The sequence below is a fragment of the Urtica dioica genome, chromosome 9 (genome assembly GCF_054948205.1).
Source record: "Urtica dioica subsp. dioica isolate 48M chromosome 9, U.dioica_male_clone48M_v1_H2, whole genome shotgun sequence".
Taxonomy (NCBI): domain Eukaryota; kingdom Viridiplantae; phylum Streptophyta; class Magnoliopsida; order Rosales; family Urticaceae; genus Urtica; species Urtica dioica.
In genome coordinates, this window is record NC_142764.1 from 13192871 (window position 1) to 13212173 (window position 19303).

General features: G+C 38.3%; 2 protein-coding genes and 1 long non-coding RNA gene across 3 annotated transcripts; 1 reads left to right on the forward strand and 2 right to left on the reverse strand.

Annotated features, from left to right (window-relative positions):
* Window positions 1-2274: 2274 nt before the first annotated feature.
* On the forward strand, window positions 2275-3901 carry LOC149385059 (uncharacterized). The gene is made up of 3 exons (XR_016301482.1): window positions 2275-2412; window positions 3123-3191; window positions 3847-3901. It is a non-coding gene; the product is annotated as an uncharacterized LOC149385059 (long non-coding RNA).
* A 10367-nt stretch (window positions 3902-14268) lies between these two features.
* LOC149385060 (uncharacterized) lies at window positions 14269-14988 on the reverse strand. The gene has a single exon (XM_089625412.1). It carries the CDS (start codon window positions 14780-14782, stop codon window positions 14393-14395), a length of 390 nt encoding a protein of 129 aa, XP_089481538.1. The 5' UTR covers window positions 14783-14988; the 3' UTR covers window positions 14269-14392.
* A 142-nt stretch (window positions 14989-15130) lies between these two features.
* On the reverse strand, window positions 15131-17097 carry LOC149385061 (ras-related protein Rab7). The gene is made up of 8 exons (XM_089625411.1): window positions 17071-17097; window positions 16878-16938; window positions 16700-16726; window positions 16491-16590; window positions 16056-16202; window positions 15886-15966; window positions 15648-15793; window positions 15131-15392 (listed from the first exon to the last, which is right to left on the reverse strand). Exons 2-8 carry the CDS (start codon window positions 16928-16930, stop codon window positions 15323-15325), a joined length of 624 nt encoding a protein of 207 aa, XP_089481537.1. The 5' UTR covers window positions 16931-16938; window positions 17071-17097; the 3' UTR covers window positions 15131-15322.
* Window positions 17098-19303: the final 2206 nt, after the last annotated feature.

A 19303-nucleotide genomic window follows, 5' to 3' on the forward strand; every position in this document is an offset into this window, starting at 1 on the left:
AAAATAAATGACTCCGTGCCAAAATAAATGATCCTCATGACGCATCTTCCCTTGATTGCCTCAAAAACATACCAAAGGCAAGGATCGACCAAGACAGAGGGAGGAAAATAACAGCATGAATAAGGAGATGAGAACTAAAGCAGCAGACAATAACAATCAACAAAAGTCTGAATGTAGTCATGAATAAACATACCAAACCATAACCAAGTCTGAAACAAGTAGTCCGATCGGCATTGATAATTCTTCCTCGTCTCAAGTAATCATTGATCGCAGAGGAGGAGACATCAAAGCAGTGACCACGAACAAAGACTTTGCCAAACTCAGGGTGATGACTGGTCAATTGCTGTAGATAGATTCACAATGAACTCTTTTACCAGTCTGGGAAAATACGGGCCGATCCTAGAAACAGTCTTGATAAGTTGGGCATCGTGCAGAAGTTCCATGATGACATCAATTTTCAGAGCTTCCTTAGATAGCTCCTTCTCTAGAAACACAGTTCTGTGATACACATACCTCCATTTTCTGACACGATCTTCCTCATGGAGGGAGACATTATCCAGAGGAGCAGGGGGAACACCTTTCGGAAGTTTTTGACCCCCAACAGATTTCCTGGAAGCAAGGGACAAGTTCTCAAGATGAGCAGGTTCTTCCTCTTCATCCTCCATATCTCTCAGAATGTCAGGGACATCATGCTCAACAGGTTTTGCCTTCAACTTCTTCTTATTTAAACCCATCTTCACCGGTTTCTTCTTCTTCTTCTTTTCCGGGACGAGAACAACTGGCACACTTTCCTCCAACATCTTTCTCTTCTCAGACAGAAGAGTGGCAATACACACGTCATCATCGTGCTGAACATTCTTCTTTAGAGAGGCAAGAACAGTCTCTCAAGCATCTTGTCTCTTATCAGTCTTATCCTCATGCACCTGAGCAGAAGATGTCAGAACATCCTTCACAACATCTTTACCAAACCTTAAAATTCCTCCAATCGCATCTTCATGAGGAGGTTCATGATCCATAAAGAGAGATTCAAGGTTCTCACTATCCTTTAGGTTTTCCTCTACAAGATCAGGGCGAGTGAGAAGAGTAGGATTACCTTGAATCAAAACATGCGGGCTTTCGAGAGGAGACACATCTGCGAGAACTTCTTCAGAGACAATAGTATGATCATCAGTTCTTTCTCCTGAGAAACTGCTCGAGCAAACATCTCCAGTGATATCGGTGATGGTGAGAGCCGATTTCTTGATCATAGCTTTCCTGACGGCGGCGAGGGAAGGGTTTTCAGGCGAAACTGACGACCCATCAATGGCACCTCCGGCCTTACCATCGGCGCGATTGCTAGGTCGCATTCCACGAACGGACCCCATGCTTGTTACTCTCCGGCACAAGCCCTTTCTCCTTGACATCCTTCGTCATCATCTTCATCTTTTCTTTCTTGGACGAGACAGTGGTGCTAATTCCGCTCCTTGTTCCCACCATTGTGAAGAAGAGGCCAAGATAACTACCACAAGAATAACCGTCAAGAAAAATGGTTACACAAATCCAGGAAATTTTGTGAGAATAGGGCGAAAAAACAAGAAATGTAGCAATAGAGAAATTTGAACAATAGGTAACTTCCCAGTCTTTTTCGAAAATCAAACCGTCTACATGTTTGAACAGCTGACAAAAAATAAAACGGCGTCGTGATAAAGAATGGGCCTTGGTCCAATTCCAGCCTAAACACAAGATAAGTGGCATTTTAGCCCGGAAAAACAGCGAATGGGCCAACTAGACAAATGGGCCCATGAGCACACACTTATATAAAACAAAGTAGCATAAAACAGAGACAAATTATCAAAGGGGAGAGAAAACTCACAAACAACCCTCTCTCCACATCTCAATAATTGCTATTGTTCAATTACACATAATCCTAGGGAGATCTGAGACTTTCGAACATGCTCGCATCCAAGGCCTTTGTAAAGACGTCTGTGTGAGAGCCAAACTTTTTGTTAAATCATATGTAAATAAATTACGGTTAATCTTTTTGGACAAGAAATGTCATGTTGAGATAGGGAAGGACCAATTTGAAAGTTTTGAGTACTTTTGAGTTATAAGGCAAAGGAAAAGAGAGAATACAAAATCTTGAGAGAATATGGATCAAATTGCAACCAATTAGAGTTTGTTGGTGTGGAAATTAGAAGAGTCAAAAGAAGTAAGGGACTCTTCAATAAATTTCCCGTCCTTATCTCTTCCAAACCGCCTAAGCAAGCCTTATCTCTTTCACTTCCCTTCATTCATTCTGATCACTGTGGAAATAGAAAAAAAAACGCAGAAGGGTGAAGCTTGAGAGAAAAAGAGGGAGAGAGTGAGAGAAAGAGAAAGAGCGAGTGATTGGAGTTTGTTCTTCACGTCGTCGGAGTTCGTTTCCTTCACGAGGTAGGAAAGTCTTGGAAATTTCTTATCTTGAAGTTGTTTTAGAGTGTGAATTAGAGGTTAGAGAATATTGGGATTTCGAATTTGTGTTTGATTGTTGGTAAGTTGTTCTTGAACTCGAGAATAAGTTATTATTTCTGGTAATTTTGTTTTTCTTCTTAGCTGCACAGTCTGAGAACATGGACGTACACAGACTGATATGAACTGAAATGGTTTAAGCTGCTATTTTTCCTAGAAAGTAGACTTTATGAGTTTTCCAGAAAGTTAAAGAACTTGCAGATTGGCTGAGTATAGAATTAGTTATGATTTTCTTAAAGCAGTGATGCAGAGCTGTGAAAAATAGGATTTCGGAAACTGTAAATCCAATTTACAAACTGTTTATCAGGTAGTAAATCTGATTCAAATCATGGTTATATCGTTGGAAAGCTACGGAATCTACCTTTGTAATGAAACCGGAATTGTTGGATTTAGATTTGTCTAGCTCAAGTTATGTTACATCTTGTGATGGTTGTTCGAATCAGCGAGTTTGCTGACATTAATTGATTTTGGAAGTGCTGAGTTCGTAAGTTGATCTGAGATCACTTGGTTCAGAAATTTGATTGTGTTAGTTTGTCGTTGCTTAATAATACAAGGATGCCTAATCATAAGAATTAGTTTTCTTTTATGAGGCAACTAAGAAGAGTGATTAACTCTTAATCTCCTTATTCTTAAAGGTTGTTCAAGTAAGATCGAGCCACCGTGAAATACTACTGCTTGGCTTATTTCGCAAGTTTGGAATCCGGGTAAGTAGATAATCTTCTACAATACAATTCAACTTCGTATGTTACGACGTGGTATGCGCAGCCACGCCGTAAATTTTGAATGAAATAGTTGTGGGCTATGTTATGGAATTATTACACGAGTCATAGTTGCAAGCTTGCTTGTTTACACTAATTACGTGATTAACGTAACCACGCCGTGAGATAGTAACTGACATTATATGATTGTTACATGAGTAAAGGGGACTGCGGATCCCATTTGTATTGGTTGTTGTGAAGGGACTGCGGATCCCGCTCGTGTCGACTGATATGAAAGGACTGCGGATCCTACCTTTAATGATTGGTGGTGCGCTAAATGAGACAAAGAAACTCTAGTACTCGATACGATATAAATTTTATGGATCATAGGATGAGACTGCGGATCTCATTTATATTGAAGTTATTTTGAAAGAGATTCTAGATGGGCCCTAGGTTATCACAAGAATAGAAACTAAATTAAGGTTACTCGTGCATTGATGTTACAAGTTTATTATTTTTTTTCCTTATGAGTAAGGACATATGAGATTATAGAGTTGAGGTGTCATGATTGATAATTATTATTGTGTGCATTCATTATTTTGTAGTTTATACAAATTATCTACTTGCTGAGCCATTGCTCATGAGTTTAATTGTATTGTAGGTAAGTGTCTGATGGACAGTTAAGTAAGGCGGTGACTATGTGGAAGTGACGACTGCACATACGGGCCCGACCGATGAGAAACCTTTCTTTTAAAACTATTTCAGACTTGGAAATATATATATATATATATATATATATATATATATATATATGTATATATATGTAAATATTTCAAACTAGTATGAGACAAAACGAGACGTCTCACACATTCTCGTATTTTGACACTAAGGTACTATATATATATGTGTGTGTGTGTGTGTGTGTGTGTGTGTGTGTGTGTGTGTGTGTGTGTGTGTGTGTGTGTGTGTTTAAAAGTTAAATTTTTTTTTTACGAGTTTTAGTAAATGGTTTTGAGCTGGTAAGTGTCGCGACTCATCGTAGCAGGTCGTGACAGTCTGCAAACTATTTTTCAATGTGAATATATTCGAGTTTGATCTTCTTATCTTCCACTAGATCCCGAATGAAATGGTGCCTGATTTCAATGTGCTTTGTCTCACTATGTTGGACCGGATTCTTTGAAATATTGATGGCACTGATATTGTCGTAGAATAATGTCATGACATCTTGTTCGACACCATATTCAACAAGCATCTGTTTCATCCAGAGTAGCTGAGTGCAACTGCGTCCAGCTGCAATGTATTCAGACTCAGCTGTGGACAGGGAAATGCAGTTTTGCTTTTTGCTGAACCATGAAATAAGATTGTTTCCCAGATAGAAACATCCACCATAGGTGCTTCTTCTATCCACAGTGCTACCTGCCCATTCAGCATCACAATATCCCACAAGAGTAGATGAGGTATCAAAAGTGTATAGAAGACCAAAATCAGTAGATCCCGAAACGTACCTCACAATGCGCTTGGCTTGAGATAAATGGCTAGCTTTGGGATTAGCTTGATAACGAGCACAAACACCAATAGAATAAGCTATGTCAGGACGACTGGCAGTAAGATAGAGAAGACTGCCAATGATACTTCTGTAGAGGCTTTGATCAACAGATTCACCAAGCTCGTCCTTAGTGAGTTTAACATGAGTAGCGGCAGGGGTCCGCTTGTGAGATGACTTTTCCAAACCAAACTTCTTCACAATGTTTTTAGCATATTTACTTTGAGAGATAAAAATACCATCATTCATCTGCCTGATCTAAAAACCCAAGAAAAAGTTAAGCTCACCAACCATACTCATTTCGAATCCAGACTGCATTTGTCGCACAAAAATGTCCACCATCTTGTTCGTCATTCCTACAAAGACAATATCGTCAACATAGATTTGAGCAATCATGAGGTTGCCATCCTCATTCTTTATGAACAAAGTTTTATCAACTCCACCTCTAATATAACCATTCTGCACAAGAAACTGAGTTAGTCTTTCATACCATGCCCGAGGTGCCTGCTTTAGACCGTAGAGAGCCTTTCTGAGCTTGTAAACATGTTGGGGCGAGCTGGGATCTACAAAACCTTTAGGTTGTGCAACATAGACTTCCTCATTCAAGTACCCATTGAGGAAATCACTTTTAACATCCATCTGGAAAAGTTGAAATGGAGATGACAGGAGATGTCAAGCAAGAGTCTGATGGCTTCTAGCCGAGCAACATGGGCAAAGGTTCATCAAAATCCACACCTTCCACATGCGTATAACCTAGTGCCACAAGTCTAGCTTTGTTTCGAGTTATATTGCCATGCTCATCAGATTTATTTTTAAAAATCCACTTAGTTCCAATAACATTAACATTGTCAGGTTTAGGAACTAACTCCTAGACTTCATTTCTTTCAAACTGAACAAGTTCCTCTTGCATAGCACTAATCCAATATTCATCATCAATTGCCTCATTGACATTTTTAGGTACAATTTTAGAGACAAAGCAGAGATTACCAATCATTTCTCTGTAGTTTACTAGAGTTTTTGAACGAGTGCGCATACCATCTCCAATATCACCAATCACCTCCTTAACAGGGTGATTTCTCCGAACTCTTCTAGAGGGAACCCTTCTTTCTGGTGAAGATTCAGCTTCTTCAGGGAAACACTCTTGTTCATGCACAATGTCGTCCACTTTGTCACCAACATTTATCCTGACATTTGTGCTACTAGATAGAACATCATCTTCATTATCAGCACTCTTAGAGTCATCAGGAACATCATTAATAACCACATTTATAGACTCCATCATAGTCTTAGTGTGTTTCTTAAAAACACGATAAGCACGACTGCTTCTGGAATACCCAAGAAAGATACCTTCATCACTTTTGGGATCAAACTTACGGCGAGGATCTCGATCAGCAAAAATGTAGCACACCGAGCCAAAGACATGGAAGTACTTGACATTTGGCTTTCTCACCCTCCATATCTCATAATGAGTGACAGTAGTACCCGGACGAATGGTAACTCTGTTATGAATATGGCAGGCTGTGTTAAGTGCCTCAGCCCAGAAGTGAAGAGGAATGCCTTTGGCAAGCATCATCACACGAGCCATTTCCTGAAGAGTGCAATTTTTCCTCTCAATAATCACATTTTGTTGTGGGTGATGGGGGCAGAGAATTCATGAGATATTCCTTCCGCAATACAAAAGTTAGTAAAACTCATGTTTTCAAATTCCCTTCCATGATCACTTTGGATTTTGACCACTTTGCCTATGCTTTCTCCTTTTTCTCTTTGCACTTGCTTGCATAAAGCTTCAAAAATAGCAAAAATGTCAGATTTCTCACGAATAAAATCAACCTAAGTATACCTGGAGAAGTCATCGACACACACAAACACGTATCTTTTTCCACCAAGGCTTTCAACCTGCATAGGCCCCATCAAGTATGTGGAGGAGTTCTAAAACCCGCGAGGTAGTAAGATGTTGCACCATTTTGTGCGACTTCTTGACCTGCTTTCCAATCTGACAATCCCCACAGATTTTTCCTTCAACAATCTTTAACTTAGGGAGTCCGACAATGGCCTTCTCAGAGACAATTTTGTGCATGCTTTTGAGGTTCAAATGGCCGAGCTTTTGATGCCATAACTCAACTTCATCTACGTTGGACAAGAGACACTTTGTGACCTGAGAGTCTTTGACCGGAGACCACATGTAGCAATTGTCCTGAAACCTGGTTCCTTTCATAAGCTCATCATGTTCCTCATTAATCACCACACACTTATCACGAGTAAAATTAACATGTAAGTTCAAATCGCAAAGTTGGCTGATACTAATAAGATTAGCAGTGAGACCTTCAACCAATAATGCCTCTGTTAAGCTAGACAAACTAGGATAGTTGAGCTGACCTTTACCAATAATCTTGGCCTTTACTCCATCACCAAAAGTAACATGACAATTAGAGTAAGGTTTTATGTTGGACAAAAAGGCACGAACACCAATCACGTGACGAGAACAACCACTATCAAAATACCAATCGTTACCGATGGAGGCTCTCAGAGAGGTGTATGCTATGTTGGCACGATATGATGTATCTTTCACTCTCTATTCCTTACGGGAAAGGGGTTGACGACATGGTTGAGCATGCTTGTGGGAGGATTGATGTTGATGAAGGTTCCTCCCATATAGGCGATAACAAAAAGGCGGAATATGACCCATTCGTCCACAATGATGGCAAACCCAACGAGGTCTATTGACAAGAGACCTGGTTGGTCCATGAAGATGTCGCTGATGCTGATTCTGAAACTTGTCACCACTAGATATCTGACATATTTTGCGCGGCATCTGGTCAGCAGACTTTTGGGGAACAATAGTAGTCTGTGACGTGGAAGCACCATGAGTATACCCAAGCCCCTTCATGTTATTCGCAGGTTGTCCAACAGTTAGAATATTATCAAGACTGTCGGTGCCAGAATTCAACATCCTGACAGATTTAGTCATCTGGTCAAGTTCCCCATTTAAGCGGCTGATTTCGCGCTTTAGATCAATAATGGTTACTAAGAGCCTTGTCTTGTCTTCAGTCAGAGAGAGAATGAGAGCACTCTGCTTGTCAAGAACCTGAGACTCTTCAACCCATTTAGTATGTAAAACATTATAAGCATCAGTAATAGCATCATCAGATAGTTCATCATCAGTAACAAATCTCTTTGAGGATTCAGCAAATTCATCAATAGATTCAAGGTTATGAGTGGGAATAGAAGCTGTGAAGGCAACAAAATTGCTTATCTGGTCAAAGTCACTGTCTTCTTCTTCATCGTCAGATAGAGTGGCGTTGTATCCATTTTTCTGCTTTTTTAGGAAGTTGGGACACTCCTTCTGAATATGCCCAAAGCCTTCACACTCATAACACTGAATACCTTTGCCTTTTCCAGAGCGTTCACCACTTCTGCCATTTCTGTTAGGGTTTCCATTCTTCTGGAACCTTTGCTGAAAGTTGTCTTTGACATCTTGCGAGACATTCTTCCCAGTCATGTGGTTGAATCACTTCATAACCCTGCTTTAGTTTTTGGTCAGCATAGCAATAGTATCATCAATTTCTTTATCAGAATCAGAGTATACATGCTCCTTCTGATCATGAATAGAGCTTTTGAGGGCCATTCCTTTGTGTTTCTTCTCCATCTTGGGAAGAGAAAGCTCGAAGGTCATGATGGATCCCATAAGTTCATCAAACTTTAGTGTTTTAAGGTCATGGACTTCTTCTATCTCCGTAATCTTCATTTTGAATCTTGGGCTTAAAGCTCTCAGAGTTTTCCTAACAAGATCTTCATCGGTGATAGGTTTGTCGAGAGAGTAGGATTCGTTGGCAAGGTCGCGGATACGCACATTGAAGTCGGCAACAGATTCATCTTCAAGCATAGTGAGAGCTTCAAAGTTTGTAGTGAGATATTGATGCTTCTGCTCACGAACTTTAGTGGTTCCACCATAGGCGACAACAAGAATTTCTTAAGCTTCTTTGGCACTCGTGCAGGTGTTTATAAGCCTGAAAACATTTTTATCAGCCTCATTAAATATGGAATTGAGTGCATGAAAGTTACCCAGAGCTGCCTCATCTTCAGTAGGACTCCAGTCATTCTCGGGTTTGGGACGAGTAGCACCTCCTTTTTCATCAACAGAAACTGGAGCTTCCCAACCTTGGATCACAGCCTTCCAAGTTCTGCTGTCAAGGGATTACATAAAGGCGCTCATACAGGTTTTCTAGTAACCATAGTTGGTTCCATCAAGGACTAGAGGACGATTGACCAAGTCTCCCTCTCTGGAACTATCCATATCTGGTAATCAGAATAAAATACCCAGGAAACCACCAAAAGATCTAGATGTCTGCTCTGATACCATTTGAAATTCTGATTAGTCACAAAGAAAAGATGTCGCACACAATGTCTTGACAATGTGTCCGACAACTTGCTTGAACATAGGTAATGGATAATTAACATGCTGGAATTGATCTAGGGTTAAGAAAAGATTTAAACGCTTCTAGCAAACGGCGGAAAATAAAAAATTTCTTTTAAACAAGTAAAACGATTTTACTAACCTAGACAAAGAGCAAGCACATGTTTATTATTAAAACTATCTAAAAGAAATTACACGTTTACTAACCTTTATGAAGCTTGATTGTTGAGAAGCTTGTAGAGGTTGAATCGTTTGTCTCCCCACATAGCTCGTCTTTCTTCGTTCTTCGGGAACTCGAGTAACAACGAAAGTTTATATCACATAAATCACTTGAGATAAGAAGGAATTAGTGTGTGGGCACTTTTAAACACGACGACTCAAGAACAAGTCTTAGAGTTGAAAAGCTAAAATAAACGCTAGGTCAAATGTGGACCTAGGTACCAAAACAAAAACGAAAGGAGCTAGAGAGAGAGAGGGGATGGGCGGCCACAATGTCTAGAGAGAGAAGCTCTCAATCTCTAACTTATATGGGATGAGAAAACAATGAGAATGAGGGCCCTATTTATAGTAGATGAATTTCCTTCAACAAGGTAGTTTCCTCTTCTATAGAATATCACATATTCATGAGCAAAATTTTGCTCATTCCTTCCTCATTCACACGGCCATAATGCCTTCTAGAAGGCCTTGGATTTGTTTCCTCTTTTGTTCCCTCTCTTGCCTTGGCCGCCCGCTTGTTTACAACACAATAAACAGTGCGATAAATAAAAGACACACAATATGGTTACCCAGTTCGGTGCAAATCACCTATGTCTGGGGGCACTCTGCCAGTGGAAAGGATTTCACTATATAGTAGTCAATAGTACAAGCAAGGTCATATATGCTTACAACACAACATCAAAGCCCTAGAAACTATTACCACGAGTGAATACCTAGACCAGGGACTCCCCCTGAATTTGAGATCCTCCTCAATTCCACTCTTCGAGCAAACACCTATGCTCGGATGACTTTAGTCTTCAAATGCACGTGAGTCTTCAATCACATAAACACAGAACCCAAATCACTCAAACATTCAATCTTCTCGAATAGTATTTGGTGAATGACACCGCTCTTATCAAAACACAAAGTCTCCCAATCCTCCGGTCTTGCACGTCTTGGAGCTCTAAGTATTTTGATAAAGCGTCAAGGCTGTTAAGGGGGAAGTGCAGAGCTTTTATAGCAGCTGTACAATCCCGGAAGTGTATCTAGGGTTTCCTTACCCATTCTCGCTAGAATATCACGCAATAAAGTCACTAGCGAGGCAATTTGGTAAAACCGGAAACTTGGCAGAAATACTGTCTAGGCACTGGAGGAAAGATGTCTTACCAGAAACTGGAGCATGAAGACCGATATCTTTCTATACAACTTGCTCTAAAAAATAAAGCCAACTTAAAACGTAACAACAAAACCTAATAACAAAGATTGAAAACAAAAACCCTCAAGATGTGCAAATATAATATTGTTGAAACTTGTCATGTTATCTATAAAAATAAGAACCAAGAGTGTTGAATATACATTCTACACCAAGATACTTAAAAAAAAATATTTAAGACTCCATATGATAAGTCAATTTGGTGCCATAAAATTATAAAATTAGTTCAAAAAGTCTTTAAGAAGAAAAGAAAAAAGACAAAAAGACACAAACTCTCAAAACTTCATAATTTTATTACATATACCAAAACATAAGATTTATGATCTTCGAGAGGTTTTACAATGAACCTAAACTGTTAAGCTCCAGCTCTAAAAATCAACATAGGATACTTACCTAGTTAAGACTAAAAACAAAGGGAAAATAACTCTCACACTTTAAAATTGAAAGTAAAAAAAAAAAAAAAATGACACACACACACACACCTACACATGCAATACAGTAGACTAAATGAAATTAAACACCCTAAATTTGTCTAACCATGCCTGAGTGATTAATTTTAGTACTACCAAAGAGCACTAGGACAAATTCTGCCATTAGCTTCGAACGACTATTGGACGCAACTAGTCGCATCCAAAGGAATCACCAGGAGTCACTAAAACTTCGGTCATTGAAGTTAGTTTTTTTAGCATTAGATGCAACTAGTCGCATCCAAAAGTATCATTAGATGCGAAAGTCACATCCAATTTCTAGGTCAATTCTATTTAAAATCATCTTCTTCTTCTTCCTCGTGTCTTCTTCATTCTGATCCAAAGCTATCAAACCAGTCGCCAAATCTCTCTCCCCGAAATCTCTCTCTGACTCTCACTCTCTCGAAATCTCCGACGAAGCTCATGTATTCTTCTGCTCATCCCCGTCCCCAATCAAAAAGTGGTATCAAGCGCGAAGGAAATAGGTTTATATTATTGTTATTTGTTACCGAACAAAACGTTAGTTTAATGTTATTTTACAAAATATCTCGAATATACAATATTTTCTATTATGTTTTATAAGAAATTTATTTTCTAATTCGAATTTCTATTCTGATTATTATTTATTCAGTAAATATTAATTAAAGTTTTTTTAAAAAAATAACTATAAAATTGGATGCGACAAGTCGCATCCAATACTCTGCCCGCCAAAACACTGGAAAGACTATTGGATGTAATAAGTCGCATCCAAAAGGTTCCCGTGTTTTGGTGAGAGTAGAATTGTATGCGACAAGTCGCATCCAATAGTCTAATAGCCCACCAAAGTAAATATGGTGGAATAGTTTTGGATGCGATAGTGGATGTAAACTTGTCGCATCCAAAAACCTGGACTTTTGGATGCGATTCAAGGGTCAACATATGCGGACTATTGGATTTGAATTTCCATCCAATGTCGCATTCATTTTTACCATTGAATGCGAATTTGGACTTTTGGATGCGACAAAAGTCGCATCCAAATGTGCTTTCTGTCCTAGTTGAGGTAGTGAAGACCGCATTTATTACTTATTTGATATCTCTGAACATCCATGGTCTTTGGATGAGTCTTCTAGAATTTTAGTCATACTAATAATAATAAAGTTTTCTATAATATGATTTGCACTAATTTTGTAATCAGTAGTTGATGACTTAGCCATTTAGAACCTCTTAAAAAGCATTGACTCTAGATCTAGATATTGGGAGAGGGCCACATGGCAAGCATAGTAGATTATTTAAGTGTGTTCTTTAAGTCCTCACAAGTCCAATTGCAGCTTTGATGCTTGAATGTTGCCATTGAATCTTTGCAAGCACACTTGTGCGTTTTAGCTCTTCGTTTCAACCCACCACATAAACGAGATGTTGCTGCTCTCTCTAATTAAATAATTAAAATTACTATTCATAAATTGTCAAATTTTTACACATCATCATAACATATATTTTTAATTTTTATTCTCCACATCATCAATTATAGTACTTTGCATAAAAATCACTCTGATGGTGGTAGTACCAAAAGGTGGTTGAAGTGGGTCCCACTCAATCCAAAATAGTGGTGTGTTTATTATTTTATTTATTTTTTTATATTTAAAAAAGTGTGAGCATCGGTGCTAGAAAATGCACCATTGATATAATCATTATTTCCCACAATGTTAAGGTGTCCAAAAATGTGACATGACATTGCCACATAAGCAATAAAACAAATATGGTTGCTTGTATTGGAGTTACTCTTAAAATCGCTTCTGATCGGTTAATTTTGGGATTTAAAAACCCTGTTTTCTTCTTTTTGCATGTGTCAGGGTTTTTCAATTCTCCAAAACAAGCCTTGGTGATTCGACATTAGTATAATTTTTTAGCTATTAGTAGAAATTCATTGTAGTCCCGAGAACCGATTTTCTACGACCACCACCAAAATTGTGAATTTGCTACTGGACATACAAAATCTTCATCGATTTTGCTCACTTGAATAACATTCTCACGGGATTGATTCTTTAAGCGCCATGTCTACACAATAAAATTAATAATATTAGTTTCGTGTTAATATTTCAACACGAAAAATAAACAAACCGTCTTGAAAAATCCGGGTTAGCAATCTGTCTAAAACAACAAATAACGCTTAAAGATTGTTAGCCATATTGCTAATAATAGACAAATTGCATAATTTTAAATAATAAAATAATTAGAAACAAAACTAATAAAAAATTACATATGTAGACATGAGAACAAATAAATAAATTGGCCGATATCACCAAGAAATCGGTAGGAAGGGAAATGGAGAACACGTCGAGGCTTGTTCGACAATTTTCTTAAAGCGTTGTTGCTCTCCCACCAGGTGCTGGAATAACATGAGCAACTTCTCCCAAGATACAACGACGTACAAGTTGAACAAAGCACCACCATGTTCAAGTCCGGCGAACTTGAACCTGTACCAGAATACTTCCACCAAAACCAGGAGAATTTGAGAGGAAATTTAAGAGAGAAAAGATAGATTTTGCTTGTGTTTGAATGAGAGATGCATTCAACTTTATATAAGCTCCTCAAAAACATTTTACAACGTTCATCATCAATGGTAGACAACATCTAAAATGCATGATGAATTCCGATGATTACAAACGTTAAGAAAATGTTTCATCATAGGTGCACGATTATTACCATCTCATTAGTGCACTTTAACAACTATTAAAATGAAAAATAGTTTTGTAACATACTAAAATTAATAAAGCAATTCAGTCCAAAAGATTAGACTTTGACCAAGCTAAGTTTGGTTCGCTCACTCGCCCACGACCGATCGACATACAACTATATAAGCACAATAATATCATATTTAATCCGTATACAGTGTGCACGGATTTTAGAGTTCTAACCCTAAATGTCTTTATGTCCTGAGGACTCACTTGTGCAAACATGTCTTTTTATACTCGCTTCTCTCCATCGACTGTTGACATCTAATCTATCAGAGATTTTGTGTTCTTTCTCTTGTGGATATGTGTTGTTTGTCTCTTCTCTTGCTTCTGCAAGGCTTAGGATCGGCGTCTATGACTTCCTTATCAATTCTATGCCGGCGAACAGTCATCATTATCTGGGATGACCAGTGCGCTCCAAAGAGTGACTCTTTGAGGATAGCTTTTCTCTCCGATCGAGCTCGGTTTATTCCTCTAAAAGGTTTTCTCGAAAAAGCTCAGTGTGCCACAATTCAACAATTAGAAAGAGATTGCAAAAGAGAATGGGAAGTGAAATTATTTTATTTTTCATGTTTACCTGATTAAAAAAAACGAAAACAGCCAGAGAAATACCGTGATTATATACAAAATAACAAGATCTTAACAAACATTAGAAAATGGAAATTCAAACATAACCTCCAACAAGTACAGGCCTTTTTTCATCCCCATCGTCATCGTCACGATCACCATTCTTCTTTTCCTTCTCATCTCCGATCTCCAGTTCTCGCAGCCCATCGACGCAATCCTTTCCACCGTTCTTTTCCTCGCCGCCTCCGACATTCTCCACGCAAGGTCCCGGAAACTCCCCGGTTTCGGGCCAGGGATCTTCGACGCAGCTTTCGCCCTCTTCATCGGAGGAGGACAAGATCGCGGCGGCGCGTGACTTCACGGCGGCGGCGGCTTTGAGGAAAGCTTCCTGGATGGAATCGGGAGGAAGCGCGCAGTCTTCGAGTCCAGCGTCTTCTAGCCGTGGAGGTAGGACTTGGTGGAATCGTTGATCTTCTGTAGCCTCCATTGACGGAACAGAGAGAAAATGCAAACCCTAGAAAATGATCGAGTCTCTCTGTCTCTGTTCGGCTACTCCCCTTGATGAATCTGAAATCTGAAGAAGCATTGGATTCTTTTGTGGGATTTTGTCTTCTATATCAAAATTAGGACACGTGTCGTTGACGTTTGCGCTATTATGTCTTGTAGTGTATTTTGGTATAGCATTTTTATTTTTTGAGAGCTGCAATTGACTCTTAAAAGCAAAATCAGTAATAAAGTATTTATCATACGCTAGAAAGGAGCTAATTTTTCCGTATAAGTTTGATTTCTATTACATCTACTGATTTGCTATATTAGCTCTCAAATGGACTACGCATGGATAAAGAGAGACTACTCTTATTTAACGAATGCGGAATTCGAAACAGGAAGTTTTAAAGGAGCACTATTACAGTACAAACAAATAATATGTCTAGATTAACCTTCTGGTTAAAACAGGCGTGTATTCATCGAATTGTTAACTAAACATTTTTGCAATGAGGAGATGAACAATTGCAATGCATAATTTATTTTAGCATTCGCAGCCTGTAGATCTTTGCTGACGTCCTCCACTCGCAACGTCAATTGTGTCGGGAAGGTATCTTCAAAACCATTGGAAGAAAAATATTAGGAAAATTCTTAAACAAGATGTGAACAAAAAAAAAATCTATAGACATCGCATATATATATATGATCAGACGAGCGAAACAAATAAAAAAATTGGCTTAGTTTTATCGTATAGGTTTGTGGAATGTCGGGCTATCAGTCCAACTTGAGTTGTGTAAAAATGTTTGGTTATGTTTACAATTGAAAACTGTAAGTAGAGCAGTTAAAGTTCCTTAAATATATGTACTCACATTTCCTCTTCAGGTTCATTCTTGAGTGCGTTTCTGGCTATGCATTCAAAAGCTGCATCAACATTAAACCCTTCTTTTGCAGACGTTTCAAAGTATGGTATGTTTCCCTTGGAAGCACACCATGCCTTGGCTTTTTTCTCAGAGACCTATACATGTAATTGGATGATCAGATAACTTACAAAGCATTTACTATATTGATCATTTCTAAAGGAATAAATGTATACCAAAGAGAACTTACCACCCGACTATTCCCACCATCGACATCGACCTTGTTCCCCAACACAACAAATGGAAAGTTCTCGGGGTCGGATGGGCTAGCCTGAACATAATTTCAACACCAAAAAATCAGCTACAATTCTGAGTCGTAGCATGACAAGAATGAACCGAAAAATTCCAAGAAATGTTTACTTGAATCAAAAACTCTTCACGCCAGTTGTTGAGATTCTCGAACGATTTCATTACATTCACATCATAGACAAGAACGCAGCAATCTGCACCACGATAGAATGCCACACCGAGACTCTGAAACCTTTCCTGTCCCGCGGTATCCCAAATCTACGATTCCCATAAACAGTTCAATACTCGGCTTTTTGGGTTTATTTTAAAAATAAACTGTGTTGCTTCTAGAAAAAAAAACATCTAGTTCAATATCCATAACTAAGCAGTGGAAATTAAGTATAGAGCATCGGATCAAAATCCTCTTGACGACTGCAATAATTATCCTTAACATGACTGATTTGATTCGTTGTAATGTTTTTTCTATGCCACAGCTATATTCAAGAGTATAATACCAAGCCTGAATGAGAAAACATGATTGATATATAACATAATTTAATTTGGTACCTGCAATGTGAACAACCTATCATCAAACTGAACCTCCTTTGTCAGAAAATCTGCTCCAATTGTAGCCTTGTATTGATTGCTAAACTTACGATTAACGTACCTATACCACATTTAGAACAATAAAACAACAATTCATCATTTAAACATTTAAAACAACCATAATTCGAATAAAACAATAGTACGATTGATCTAGGTTTTGAAGCGCGTACTGATTCATCAACGATGTCTTTCCGACCCTGTAGATAGAAAAATCAATCAACAGACACGTTAAATTCAGTATTAACAAAAAGCGCCCAAAGATTTTTACTGGTTACATTTACTTCTTCTTCTTTCCTCTGAGACCATATATATATGCGAAAATTACTAGCGAAAGGAAGAATTGCTTACCCGCTATCGCCGAGAATTATAACCTTCAACAGCATTCGCCGGCGAGAAGCCATGGATCGAACTGAGAGATTTTAAAAAATATTACAGGATTAAATCAAAAGAAAACAAAACGTAAAATATTTGAACGACAGACTTCGATTTGGGATTAATGAAAGACAGAGAGCCAAGTGTTGATTTAGATTGCCAACTATACCCCTAACTTAGGACAGCCTGGATTGGACTCTTATGGAGGTTCTTACTTGCTAGTTTGTTTTAAAATTTCTGTTTGATTGTGCGTGTATTTTTGCGAGGTATTATTATTGTTTGAAAAATGTTTTTATTCTTTTGGAACGATATTTTGAGTTGGATGTCTAATATTTTAATATCATGATTTTTTTAGATAGGCCTTAATATTATGATCGCTGTATAACCTCTTTGACAACGACCACCCATGTATGTAGTTTTGACTCTTAGGTAGACTCAGTACAGTTTTATTATAACGAAAGTACTTTTAACAAGTCGTACATATTAATCAAGCTGCTGGTATATATTTAATTGGATACGTTTTTCTTAAGAAATTGAATATTTTTAAAACCAGTGGATATCACATGATATATGAAAGAGACCTATTATGTATGAGTTATATGCTTTTGTTAATGCTGAAAATGGACCAACACTAGCAGTTCGATCTAGGGTCGGACCCCATAACCGCGCGGTGATCAAACGGAGAAGTTGTCCCGACACATGTACCTCCGCCGTGCCGGAAAAGGATTTCCGACGACTCGTCACCTAAGAAAAGAGAGAAGAATGAGCTAAAGGACCGCAGAGGGGTTTCCTCCGATGGACACTCCGATGCTCAACATTAGTCTAGGTGTCGTGCTTTAAAGTTCTAGAGAGAGAAGCAGAGGTTTTGTAAGTGTGAGCAAACTTACCTCCAAATGAGGAGTTTGGAGGCATTTATAGAGATGTGATGAGTCGGGGTAGAACCGTCATTTCCTCGGGCCGGGGTGGAGGCCGACCCTCGTTACCATGAGGGAGTAGGTCGCTTACATTGATACTGTTAGTATTACAAGGTACATGTCATAAGAGAATTGAAAATTTATTAGATAGCTTTGATATTTAGTAAGGCTGCAACCAACATTTTTATGTTCTAGTTAAAACGCAAACCTTTTCTTTGAAAATTGTCACGATTATAGATTTTAATTACGGATTTTTTTTATTAACTCATGGAATTCTGATGTAAATATTACTAAATTTATGTTTATCAAAATTAATCAAAATTTTAAAAAATTATTATTAAATGAGTTGTGAAAAAAACTATGAACACTAATAAACTCAAAATAAAATAGATATAACGAAAAACAATGAATGAAGCGAATTTATTGATGACGCAATCTCAATTACAAATACCAAGCTCAATAATTCGAACAATGAATAGCGAGCTCGAATAATATAATTGAGAAGAGAGAACGTACATTTTTTTACGGAATAAATGAATTTATACAACGACGGAGTGCGCAATCCTCGGACACACGAGTTGGTGCCTTCCTCCTTCATCACCTCTTGTCATGCCATGAAATATCACTTCGTTGAATCGGCTCGGTGGAAATCGTCAATGCTCCGGGTCCCAAAGTGAGATCGCGCATCTCATGTTAACTTCGACTTTGTGGTTGCTTCTCAAAGAAGGTGGGCCAAACTCATGATACAGAATATGGGCTAGGACCAAATGGTTTGGTTATTAGTTCTATATGTCGTTGGGACTACACGGGCATTCACAAGTTATTGGACTTTTTGACTAAAAGAGGTTGATTTCGTCCAAAACTTTAGCGCGAATCAAATTTTGAAAAATATTCACTCACACATGTGCTACACGTGTCGCTCCCTCACAATGCCACAATTCCCAAGTCGATACTATTTCGTGTCTATTGAGATTTTTCAAGCGGATAACAGAGAATATATGATTTGATGGTTAATGATGAGATTTTCTCGAAACGTGGATTTTAACCGCCCCTTATATGAAGATATCAAGGGTCACATCCATTCTTTGTTATATTTACGGCGCGAGAGAAATTTGTAGGTAACTTCTCTCATTTTTACTTTCTTTTATTTTGTCTTCGTTAATTTTTTTCTCTAGCAAGTTCATAGGTTTTCTCAGTTGGTTTGAGTTTTTCGTTGAGCTCGACCACTTTTCATAGAAATTCCCAGCAACTCGTCACTTTATTCGTGTATATGTTTGAGTTCTTATAGAACCCCTAAAATCATGTCGAACCCAAAGCGTCCCGAGTCCTCATCTATGTTTCGAACAATAACGAAAACCTTTTATTGCCTTCGATCCTTAGAGCTACTGACTTAGAATCCTTCCACAGGAAATACCAGATTCCCTACAAGATTCATGTACTTACCCCGCCTCTAGGGGCAAACACGGATACCTTGATAGATAATTGTTG

Excerpts from the sequence above, each read along its gene's own strand:
- LOC149385060 (XM_089625412.1), bottom strand. The coding sequence starts at position 14,782 with ATGGAGGCTACAGAAGATCAACGATTCCACCAAGTCCTACCTCCACGG.
- LOC149385061 (XM_089625411.1), bottom strand. The coding sequence starts at position 16,930 with ATGGCTTCTCGCCGGCGAATGCTGTTGAAGGTTATAATTCTCGGCGAT. Across the intron at positions 15,794-15,885 it reads ATGGTGGGAATAGTCGGGTG|GTCTCTGAGAAAAAAGCCAA; the intron begins GTAAGTTCTCTT and ends TTACATGTATAG. Across the intron at positions 15,393-15,647 it reads AATGAACCTGAAGAGGAAAT|ATACCTTCCCGACACAATTG; the intron begins GTGAGTACATAT and ends ATGGTTTTGAAG.